This window comes from Amblyraja radiata, chromosome 2 (assembly GCF_010909765.2).
Source record: "Amblyraja radiata isolate CabotCenter1 chromosome 2, sAmbRad1.1.pri, whole genome shotgun sequence".
In the NCBI taxonomy this organism is placed as follows: Eukaryota; Metazoa; Chordata; class Chondrichthyes; order Rajiformes; family Rajidae; genus Amblyraja; species Amblyraja radiata.
The window spans coordinates 52727070-52739672 of record NC_045957.1 but is presented as its reverse complement, the minus strand read 5'-3'; the positions used below and the strand labels follow the sequence as shown (position 1 = coordinate 52739672).

The window sequence follows — 12603 nt, the reverse complement described above, 5'->3', positions numbered from 1 at the left end:
GTCCTTCTACCGATGCGCCGTGGAAAGTATCCTCTCCTATGGCATCCTGGTGTGGTTTGCTAGCTGCACTGTGACTGAGTGGAGGGCGCTGCAGAGAGTTATAAAAACTGCACAGAGCATTACAAACGCTCAACTGCCCTCCTTGGATGATATATATAGGGCCCGATGCTTGCGCCGGGCCACAAACATCAAGCAGGACACATCCCACCCTGCCAACCACCTTTTCACTCTGCTGCCCTCTGGGAGGCGATTCAGGTCTCTGAAGGCTCTCTGTAGACTAAAAAATAGTTTCTACCCATGTGCGATAAAAGAGCTTAATTCCAACAGAAAACACTGGGGAAGCAAAATGTAATTCCAAGAAATGCAACATTCTTTTAAAATTCTTTTTAAATACTTATTTATTATTTTTACTAATAAGTGTACATATGTGTCAATGGTTGTCGTGTTTGTATTTTTTAACCGGAGGAGATGTAATGGAATTTCGTTGCACAGTATTGTGCAATGACAATAAACGTATTCATACATCTTCCTCAAGTCACTCACTGTCCTTTTCATTTAACGATGGTCACTTCCTCTACCTTCTGCTGCTGAAAAACAATACATCGATGCCCCAGATGCAGATTGCAATGGCCACAGGTAACTCAAATTCCAGACGTTAATCATCAACTTTTCCCAGCACATCATTAATGAGACATTAGAAATGAAGTAAGTATGTTCAAACAAATAGACTGGGTGATTGTTTCACTGAACACCTTCGCTCAGTCCACCTGGGCCTACCCGATCTCCCGATTGCCAAATATTTTAACTTTGTTTCCCATTCCCACACTGATCTTTCTGTCCTGGCCTCCTCCATTGTCAGTGTGAGGCCAAATGCTAACTGAAGGAACAGCACCTCATATTTCACTTGTGCAGCTTACAACCCAAAGGTATGAATATTGATTTCTCAAACTTAAACTTAAAGTAACCCTTGCATCCCCTCTGTCTCCATCCCTCCCCCACTCGTCGTTTTACTAGGTTCAAAGTTGTCTTGTTAAGCTGCATTGTCTGTAACTTGTTTTCACCCAGCCCCCAGCTACTTCCCTTTATCATTGTAAGTATCAATAATTTAAGTTATAGGGTGAAAAAGAAATTGACTTTCTTTACTGTGGAACAGAGGAGTTGCTCAATTGATCTAAGTGAAACTTTTATGGTCATAATGGAACTGGCCACATTAGCCCTGGAAAATTGTGCACAGTGGTGCAATTTTAGATATAAGGGCTCAAGTTCAAAACTAGTGGTTAGAAAATTGCAGTGGGATTCGGAAATCAATTATCCAGGAAAGCTCTTGAAGTATAAATATACAGGATATATATTTCTAGATAAAGAATTAAATTGCGTGGTACAAATAAGTGGTTTCGTTTGAGAGTGATTAAAGGAGTTACTTCAACCTAGTGGTCTTTTGCTGTACTTAGATAAACTTCTGAATGTAAAACTTGATTTCCGCATTTGCTTTCCAATTAGCAATGCGCTCCATTAAAATACCCCATTGCAATGTCCTGTAGCAATCTAAATCAAAGGAATCTAGCTATTTGTTTTCCAGGTAAATGGTGAATGATTAGGTGGAGTTAAGTGAAGATATTTTACAGAAGCTAACATATTTGATCCTTTATATTAACATTTCTTATCCAAACTTATGTTCTTTACAAGTTAATTATTCATACATCCATATGAAACAAACAAATCTTCAGAATTTAATATTATCCTTCTCTTGGAAAGCAGAACTGTTAATAATTACATTTCCAAGTATATTTCGAAAAGAGTAATGATGCAAGTATGTTCTAACAAATCTTTGCTCAAATATTTTATGTTCAACCACAGCAAGAGAACTGTATTATAGTTAGTGTATTGGAAACATCAATGGAATTCCAGCATCCACACATGTATATTGGACTTATGGCCTGGCATTTATCCTTTTTTACACTTGAAAACTATTGCTTGAGTTATCAGTCGCCCTCTCAATTGTAGCGAGATGGAATAGTCTGCATCCTTCAGGAAAGTGACCACCGCATTGAGTGTGGACCAAAAAGCAGGAATGTTAGCCCTGGCTCACTATGATATCTGACACCCCTCTCAACTGTGATATTTGCGGTACATTTGCTTCCCTTTTCATCTAACTTCGCATCCAACTACAAATATCACTGTTGCAACAAGAAATCTATTAACTACAACTAAAAGGAATCCTGTGTGACCCCTAGTCCTCACCTTTCAGCACATCAGCTGTCGGATGCAACACATCATCCTTCGACATTTTTGCCACCTCCAAAGGGATCCTGCCATCAGCCACATCTTCTCATCTCCACCCTTTTCCGCCTTCCGCAGAGACCATTCTCTGCGCATCTCCATGGTTCACTCATTCCTTCCCACCCAAACCACCCAATCCCCAGGGACTATCCCTGCAAAAACAGGAGATGCAACACCTGTCCTTATACCTCCTCCCTCGACTCCATCGAGGTATCCCAACAGTCCTTTCAGGTGAGGCAGAGGTTTACTTGCACCTCTTCCAACATCATCTACTGTATCCAGTGCTCCCAGTGTGGGTTCCTATATATCAGCGAGACCAAGCATAGACTTGGTGATCATTTCGCTGAACACTTACGCTCAGACCAACTTTGCCTACACGATCTCCCTGTTGCCAATCATTTTAACTCCCCTACCCATTCTCTTACTGACCTTCTGTCCTGGGCCTCCTCGACTGTCAGATTTAGGCCATATGCAAACAGCACCTCATATTTCACTTGGGCAGCTTACAACCCAGTGGTATGAACATTGATTTCCCAAATTTCAAGTAACTCCCGCATTTCCTACACCCTCCCCCTTCCCCGCCACACCCCCCCCCCCCTCCCCGCAACCCCACTGTCTCCATCCTGTCACCTTAGCTTGTTTATCCCTTACCTTGTGCCCGTTGACCTACATTGACTTCCAAAGTCAAAATAACTACTTGAAGTTAAAGTTCCTACACTGGTTTTCACATTTCCTATGGCTTCATCTTCCACCCAACACTGCCATCTCACTATTTTTTGCGCTCTTCCACTGCTGGTTGCTCAATTATTCCCACGTTCAATCAGTCAAACACTGGTGTCCATGCCTTTACCTTCCAAGGCACAACATTTTTTAATTCCCTGCTGAAGCCCTTGTTTCTTCTGTTGAGGTGATCCTTAATCCAACTTCTATGAACATTTGTTTTTGAGCTTCTTACTCAATACCTTATGTGACACAGCATCGTGTTGCACTAGTCAGTGTTCAATGCAGTGCCTCAGGAAGTTGTGTTATGTTGGAAGTACTGTATAAATGTTGGTGTATCCCATGCCTTCTAATGCTCAGAGTCCCAAACACAGAGTAGTAAACTGCTCCTGTTATCAATTTACACCATTCACCTCAAAGTGCAACAATTTTTCATAAAAAGAGGAGACCAGTGTTCCTGAATGTGTCTCAGATATCTATCAACGTGATGAGGAAGAAAATTTAGGCTGACATCTTAAAGGGTATGTGAACATGTTATATATTTTGTCACTGCTTAAAGAACACAGGTTGTGGTCATTCGATTATAGAGAATTGCAATGCTTATCATACACAGAACAAGTCACTGAGATCATATGTGCTATTAATAGATAATGTTGATATTAGATTAAATATCTGGGGCATATAGTTTGATAACTTTGTACAATTTTCCATTTAGATTGTTTTGTTTTATTACTGAATTTTAATGGCACAAACCTGTCCTTACCATACAAAGAATAATTTCTTTTTCAGCTTTATAATGCATTACATATTTAATGCACCTGCAATTCATTTAAATAAACTTTATATAGAATATATGATGCAGGAAAAGAAAACTTTTACAGATTTAAATGATAGCGACATGCATTGGCTTCTTTAAGAATAGTGAGAATGTTTCATTTTCTAAGCAATGATCTGTTGACTGGAATGTATGTTCACATTAAAGAAACTGCAGATTTTCATCACCACATGGAAGGTTCATCATACCTGTAAACAGAAATAAACTGGATTAATACAATTGTTGACATTTCCATGGAAGGGATTATTTTCTGCGCAACATGTCCATTTTCTCAGGAGCTCTTTAATTCCTAAGTGATTACAATCTATAATCAATTAAATATGCTCCTTCTACCCAGATAAAATTAAATTGAACATCCTATGAAATGCATATCCATCCCAACTTTCAAATAGCATCCACATAAAATTACATTTAAAATCCTCACCTAAATTTGGGAAAGTTTTCTGAATTATCTCTCAGCATCAGTTCAGTCATCATTAGTGTTTCGGGGTTGGATCTCTTTCCAAACCTGTTGTGACAAATTGTCATAATAGTTTTTGTTACAAAATTGCCAGAGTCATTCAGCTGATTAATTTGCAATTCTTGAACTATATATTTTGTTTTTAAAAGACCATAAATGTCAAACTTGATTTACTGTATATTTCAATGTTTCATTGTCTCAACCAGAAGAAGCGGACCTTCAGGAATGGTAACAGGGAGGAGGTGAAACGGGTGCCTGAAGGTGAGACTGAGACAGGGCAAGGACAACTAAAGAAGGAAGCTGGAGCTGAAACTTTAGCAGATCAACATGAGGGACGTGTAGAGCGGGTATGAAGAGCATTATAGGCTACAAGAAGACCAGTGGCCTGTGGAGGGAAAGGACTGGGCGAACGAGCTAAACCTGTTTTTTAATAAATTTGACAGTCACCCTCTGCCCACCCTCCTCCTGCTCCCCAACAGACTCTCCCTCTCAATCCCCATGGTCCACTCCCTCAGCCCTGACCATCAAGGGTGAGCAGGTGAAGAAAGAGCTGAGCAGACTCCGCCCACACAAAGTCACGTGACCCGATGGTGTCAGCCCAAGGGTATTCAAGGTGTGTGCCAGCCAGTTGTGTGGAGTACTCCAGCATATCTTCAACCTGAGCCTGAGCCTGGAGAGGGTTCCTGTGATGTGGAAAACCTCCTGCCTGGTTCCTGGACCAAAGAAGATGCATCCCAGCTCCTCCAATGTCTACAGACCGGTGGCGATGACTTCACACATCATGAAGTCCCTGGAGAGGCTGGTGCTCACTCACGTGCGACCCCTGGTTAAACCCAATCTAGACCCCCTGCAGTTCGCTTACTAAACAAAGATGGGGGTTGAGGACTCCATCATTCACCAGCTCCATCCTTCCAATGCTCAGCTGAATAAGCCAGGAAGCATTGTGTGAGAGTCATGTTTTTTTTTACTTCCCCATGTATGTATGAGACAAAGGCACCAAATGTGTAAAATATTGTGCACAATAGAAAAGTATGACCCAGATTTTCTATGGAAGGTGTTGATAATTACAGGTGAAATTAAAAGACACTCACATTTACAACAGTGTAAAAAGGAAAAGAAGAATCACTATCAGGCCATTTTAAAATGTTGCCATTAGGCAATTTCTCCCTTCACACATCTAACCAATGGACTGCAGCAATCATAATTGTGGGTTGTGCAAAAAACATGTAATCGTGCTATGCATACATTGCAATGAAGAACCATTGATTCTTGACCCATTGATCATAAAGCCAAGGAACACTTCATACCAAAGGGAGAATAGCAATTCAAAGGATGGCTGGTTTATAGTGGAAAAATGTATGGTTGACTATACTCTGAAGCCAATCCCTGAATTTCACATCTGAAGGAAAGTTATCAGCCTGAAGCATTCATTCTCTTTCACTTCCAGAGGATGCTGTGTGACCTGCTGAATGCTCCCAGCATTTTCTCCTTCCATTCTTCAGGTTTTGCATTTAGTCTTTGCCATCAGATCACAACAGAGAACAATGAACATCGAAGACTATGCAGAAACAGTTTAGTTGATTGTCACGTGTGCCAAGGTACAGTGAAAAGCTTTTGTTGCATGCTATCCAGTGAACAGAGAGACAATAAATGATTACATTCGAGCCATTTACAGTATATAGGTATAACATTTAGTGCAAGATATAATGCCAGCAAAATCCGATCAAGGGTAGTCCGAGGGTCACCAAGGAGGTAGATAGTAGTTCAGCACTAGCTCTCTGGTTGTGAAGATATCAGGGATACATTTATATGAAGCCACTAGGAATTAAAAAAATACTTATACTTTAGATGTTACAGGGAAAATTAGTGTGGAAGGCAATTGCTGTATGCACCTCATAAGTTTGAAGACATATAATCTGAAAAGCATTTATTTGAGAAGAAAGATGCAGCTCGATTATTTGTTCTTTAACTGCAAAATATGCAAAGTGGATTCTAGTGCAATCTTGTCAAATGATTAATACCTACAAAATATAACTTTAAACAAATCGCAATCTCCGGGTGGAAATGAGATCCAGTAGAGATCAAATCATAGATTTACTGAAGATTTAGATGCTGTAATGGGGGAACTGAGTGTCTCTCTGGATGGTAGTTAAGTCGGCCTGAAATATATTTCACTAGCAACAATGTACGTGTCAAATAGCATATCAGGGCCATTAAATGTTATCTCTCTGTAATGACAACTTATCAACTTTAAAATCAGCTGTGGCAAAGGATGTAATGAACTGAAATTTCTCAGAAGAAGAAGGACAGATGAAGTCCTGTACGATTTTAAAAATCATATTCACAATTCTCTGACGGTGCCTACAAAGATGTGATCAGCACAAAGATCAGCATTGTGGGCGCAGGGGAGGTCCCGGGCATCACCTTGTTTACGTCAGCAAAAGGGGGGAATCCCCGCCGTGCAACTTGAAAGACGTCATCTCGCAGGCGAGCAGCCAATCAGGCTGGACTCTCGTGGACAGCAAAGCAGTCAGCAACATAATTAATGTTAGCTGATTTGTCAAACATTGTATGGAATAATCAATGAAGATTAAGGTTCATCACAAACATCAGAAATCTCCACAAACATAAAACATATTATGTTCGAATTTCCAGATATTTATTGATCCATGCATATGAAAATAATTTTAGTGCCAGGGTGGTCACTGAACAATAACAGGTTATTGGCTGAAAATTCCCAACGGTTTCACTGGAGATTTCCGTGTTGGTTCTAGTGTTGGTTCTACTGCTAATACTAGATTTAATGCTAGTCTTCAATACACCCAGTTCACGACGTTATGTGAGTGACAGTGGCAACGGAACTCAAGGGAATACTTCAATAACTTTTGGATAGCTGCATTCAAGTGAGTTCTCCAAAGACTGCTGTCACAAGATCACTAGAAAATGGGAATCTGTCCAGATTCTGTTGGGTGTTTTAGGTTGTGAGTGATGACAGACTCCCAATTGGTGACACGGATTGTGCAGTAACTTACAGAAGATAATTGGACATGTTCACTTGTGGGGAGCGATGTTGCAGGGTATTAGGAAGGAGTAGGTGACGAGGATTTACGGCATAGCTTTCTCAAAGAAGCCTGAAAGGTCCGCTGGCCTTTTCTTGGCTCGTAAATGCAAATATTTTGTAGTGCAGTTATTCAAACGCGTAAAGTACAGCGTGAATTAGGAATAATTACTATTTTCAAATAACACCAAAGGTGTATTTTCCATAGAAATACAGCAGAACTGTCCGTTGAAAATGTTTTCAGCATCTGCAGTCCGTGTGTCTCTTATAATTGTATAAATGTTTCATATCATAATGTACTCTGCCTTCTCACAAGAAATGATTGTGAGAAATTTAAATTCCTGTCAATTGTTACTTAAAAAGTCGCAATATGTGACTTCTATCGTATGTTTATTTACTTAGAATCTACTTATTACTGAGCTGCACTTTTGAAACAATGGACAGCATAGACAGACTTGCGTTGTGCGTCCCTCTCAACGGTGCGCTGTGATAAGAGGAACCGCATTCTGCTTTTGTTCGATGGCACTGGGTGGCGCTGCGCGCTGAAATCAATCAGCAATAGTGGTTTTACGACGTGACTGCACTGTACAGAGACAGATAACCAAACAATGCAAAGAACCAGGAAGGGAGATGGTAGCAAGGGGCTTAATGCAATGGACGCACAGTATAATATTCCTGCACGTTATGATAAAAATAGGAAAATCTGCAAAGTAATCTTTATTTCTATCGAGACCATTGTTAAATGCCACAACATTAATTTCACTTGATGTTGTGGGAACTTCCCATTTGTGAATTGGCTACCATTTCCTCGCATTACAGCTTCAGAAGTTCTACGCCGGCAGCGAGGCGCCCGGGGCGAACCTACCATCGCGCTGGCTAGATTACTGCAGTCGTCTTTGGCCCTGCGGTCTATCTCATTATACCGAAAAGCGCCCGGACCTGAACCCCGGTCTGTTGTGTATGAAGGAACTGCAGATGCAGGTTTACACCGAAGATAGACACAAAATGCTGGAGTAACTCGGCGGGACAGGCAGCATCTCTGGAGAAAAGGAATGGGTGACGATTCGGTCGAGAACCCTCCTCAGACTGTCAACCCTCAGTGTTTCGTCCCGAAACGCCACACATTCCTTCTCTCCAGAGACGCTGCCTGTCTCGTTGAGTTATATTATACCAGCATTTTGTGATCACCCGCTCCGTGTTGTCAAGGAGCTTTAAAAATCTGGCATGTACTCCAATCTCTGAACAACTTCCCAATCCGGTTGTCAGACGTTTGCTCCGATTGAGGATAGCAAATGAAATTAAGTTTACAGTCCAACATTATCAGTCTACTACGGCGTATCAGTATGGCGGGGCATTAAGGATAAGCGTTGGGAAGGCATGTTACAGTCGTATAAGATTTTGGTTCAGCCACATTTTGAATACCATGTGCAGTTCTACTCGCCCCATTAGAGAAAGGATGTGGATGCTGTAGAGAGGGCGCAGAAGAGAATTGCCAAGGTGTTGCCTTGTTTGTCGAGAGGCAGAGGTTGGACAAACTTAGATCGTTTTCTCTTCTAAATAAAAAAAGAGGCACAGGTAAAATAGGGTAACTAGTCAGAGACTTTTCCCCCAGGGTGGAGATATCAAAAACCAAAGGGAATTGATTCAAGTGAGAGGGGGGAATTTTAAAGAAGCGGAGGCAAGGCTTTTTTTACACAAAGTGGAAGGTGTCTGGAACGCGCTGCCAGGAGAGGCGATAGAAACAAATACATCTGGTCAGGCAGCAGAGCAGGCAGGGAATAGAGGGAAGTAAACCACGTGTAAGCAGATGTGATTAGTTTAAATTGGCATCATGGTGGTCTCAGCCATTGTGGGCTGAAAGCCTCTTCCTCTGTTGTTCCGTTCTACTTTCTGTTTTTATGCATAATATTCTCAATGCAGAATGCACAAAACTAGCCTCCCTTTAGAAATAAGTAGCCGTAGCTCATTTGTCAGAAAGCAGCTGACAATTTAGTATTTAAAGCAAATGAATTGTGTTCATTTTATAAACCAGATGCCATTTCCCTTAAAGCTATGGTAAGCCAAATCAGAGACGGTCAATATCATACCAGGTGGCGATCTGCCCACAAGTTCTCAGGATCATCACGCATGTTTCGTGCGTAAATCCGGGTGAATTTTTAAACACTCACGCGATTTCGTAATAATCCGATACGTTTTGTGCGGGTGCAAAATATGGTTCTTGCTAATTCCAGTGTTGAGCTGCAGGTGAAACCAATCTAGCTCATATGTTCGGAGATAGACACAAAAAGCTGGAGTAACTCAGCAGGTCAGACAGCATCTCCAGATTTAGAATCCAGATGTGGAATCCAGAATCTGGATGTTGATCTGAATCTCTGGATGTGACTCGCAAAGTTACTCAAGCTTTTGGTGTCCATCTTCGGGTTAAATTAACATCTGTAGTTCCTTCCTACATATAGTTTATATGCTCACTGTTGCTGGGTTATCCAGTGCAAATTGCTGTCGTAAACTCTGACACGCACGGCTACCCTCCACCGTGAATCCCTTTGGCTGGACACATCTTCCCGAGTCACAGTTCTCAAACATTGAGGTTAACGTCTATATCAAATAGTAACATATTCAATTACCACACACGCGGTTGTCAGAGTTCTAAAGATGCCCACGGCTCTTGTTTTTGGCATTTTATTTAATAAACATAATATTTATAGAATTGGGGATTAGACGGGTTTGACGTTGGGTTTAGGCGATTTAGAATGGCGGGATTACTATGCTTCGCTTTTTTCCGCTTCCCTTCTCATGTCAGGTTTGCTCGCGGTCTTAAGAAACAGAAACCCCTTTCATTGTCCCCCCCCCCCCCCCCCCCCCCAAACAAATTCGATGTGCAGGACACAAGAGCAGAATGAGGCCATTCGGCCCATCGAGTCTCCTCCACCATTCGATCATAACTGATCTAGTTTTCCATCAACCCCATTCTCCAACCTTCTCCCCGTAACCCTTGACGCCCTGACTAATCAAGAAAAGATCTCACCTCTGCCTTGTAATGAGGTTGAGGTAGTGCCTCAGTGCGGTGTAATACTTGGCCACCTGCTCTGCAGAAGCACCGTCGCCGGGGTTGTCGGGTCTGGAAGGGTAAGCGTCTGCAAAGGTCCCTATGCAGACCAGCATGCTAAATATGAATGTGAACACACCCAGCCAAGACTTCATGTTGTTCTGCATCTGAAAGGAAAAGTACAATCAGCAGTTCTCTTTTCAAACCCGTTGTGCACCGTGAGAATTGAACGAGGACTTGGTTCGAATGACAATAAAACAATAATTGACCCCCACCCCCCGAATAAACGTCGAGTGACCATTCTAGACCGCGTAAAGTTAAAACATATGCTGTGCGCAGCGAAATTGTCAATTGCTTTAATCTACACATCTCCTCTACATATTAATAATAGAACAATTCTTCTCCAAAAGACACCTACATCAAACATAATTGTGTTTCAATTCTCGGCAAATGACGAAAACCAATGGGGTTTTGTTTCCATACATCGTGAATCTCATTTAGACATCATCTATAAACTTTCATTAGTAATCGTTCACGCTGGTGCAGGAAATGTTATTCCGAAAACACTGTGCATTGTCATTTCCGACGATAAATGATTTCGTTTTTAAAATTAAGAATATTAAACTTCACACGATCAATATACCTTTAGCAGACCTCCGACGTAGTCGCCACCTCCAACGGGACCCCAACACTAGTCTCATCTTTCCATCTCCACCCCATTCACTCCGCAACTCCCTGGTTAACTCATCCCTTCCCATCCAAACCGCCCCCTCTCCAGGTACCTTCCCCTGCAACCGCGGGGGATGCAACACCTGTCCCTATACCTCCTCCCTCGACTGTCCAGGGACCCCGACAGTCCGTTCAGGTTAGGCAGAGGTTCACTTGCACTTCCTCCAACCAACCTCATCTACTGTATCCGTTGTTCATGATGTGGACTCTTCTACATCGGCGAGACCAAACGTGGAGTGGGCAATCGTTTCGCGGAACACCTTCGCTCAGTCCTCCTGAACCAACCTGATCTCCCGCTTGCTGGACACTTTAATTCTCCTTCCCATTCCCACACTGACCTTTCTGTCCTGTGTCTCTTCCATTGTCAGAGTGAGGCTAAAAGCAAATTGGAGGAGCAGCACCTCATATTTCGCTTGGGCAGCTTGGGCAAGGACCCCTACATTCCCTCTCTCTCTACCCCCCCCCCCCCCCCCACCACACACACACACACACACACACACACGTCGCACCAGCTTCTCCTTTTCACCCAACAATGGCCTGTTTCTTCTATCATCGTTACTTTTTTTGCATATCTTTCATTCATTGTTCTTTACCTACATCATAGTCTATATCTCTCGTTTCCCTTTTCCCTAACGAGTCTGAAGAAGGGTCCCGACTCGAAACCTTCTTTCCTGATATGCTGCCTGCCCCGCTGAGTTACTTCAGCTTTAATATTCACTCGTGCAGCCAAAATCCCAAAGATCCAAGCTAAATTCTATATTAGATAATACTACCTCATATACAATGTACTTTAATGCATTTCTTTCTGTCCGTAACTAGAACCAGGAAACAGATTGTGCACAAGTGCATTCCCAACTCGGCGTACTCACGTTACAGGTCTTCGGATGGTTGAAGTGTGACACGGATCTATCTGTCGCCGGTCTCTGTGCACCTCTGCCTTTTTGAGACTGAGAAAATACCGGCCTGTCTTGCTTTTTATGCGTTTCACTTGGCGGGGTGAGGGAGGTCCCTGGTCACGCTTCATTGACTACAATTCTCCATCACATTCCTGCAATGCCAAACCGACGTCAGTAGCGCCGTTGCAAGAAACTGTCATTGAAGTCCTGATACACAACTGACGAAGGCGATTGCGTAATACAAGGAATTGCAGGTGCTGCTTTCCAAAAAAAACCTCACACACAAAATGTTGGAGTAACTGAGCGCGTCAGGCAGCATTGTGGAGAACACGGATTAGCGCCGTTTCAGGTCGGGGCCGTTGAGTGAGCCCTTTCGTTCAACTCAGAACAAACCCATTGCCACAGCCACACTGGTCGCTTCCTCCACGGGAGAACGTACAATAGAATAGCACTTAACTTAAATTGTGCCCCCTCTTAGGCACTAATTGCATATTTTGATTCCGAGTCTTATCTTTGGCACTGATCGTATTGCGCCCGAACTATGTTTCGCGCCCCGCGCTTTGTCCGCGTTGCCCGTCT

The 12603-nt window shown here is 42.5% G+C and overlaps 1 protein-coding gene across 1 annotated transcript; it reads right to left on the bottom strand.

The window, feature by feature from the left end:
* Positions 1-2935: 2935 nt before the first annotated feature.
* npy (neuropeptide Y) lies at positions 2936-12252 on the bottom strand. Its single transcript, XM_033046516.1, has 4 exons — positions 11998-12252; positions 10379-10566; positions 4260-4343; positions 2936-4023 (listed from the first exon to the last, which is right to left on the bottom strand). The coding sequence occupies exons 2-4, from the start codon at positions 10564-10566 to the stop codon at positions 3999-4001; spliced, it is 297 nt and encodes a 98-aa protein (XP_032902407.1). The 5' UTR covers positions 11998-12252; the 3' UTR covers positions 2936-3998.
* Between the last annotated feature and the right edge of the window lie 351 nt (positions 12253-12603).

Coding starts and splice junctions, on each gene's coding strand:
- npy (XM_033046516.1), bottom strand. CDS start 10,566: ATGCAGAACAACATGAAGTCTTGGCTGGGTGTGTTCACATTCATATTT. Junction 4,344..10,378: donor AACCTCATTACAAGGCAGAG/GTGAGATCTTTT, acceptor TTGTCACAACAG/GTTTGGAAAGAGATCCAACC. Junction 4,024..4,259: donor GAAAACTTTCCCAAATTTAG/GTGAGGATTTTA, acceptor TTCTGTTTACAG/GTATGATGAACCTTCCATGT.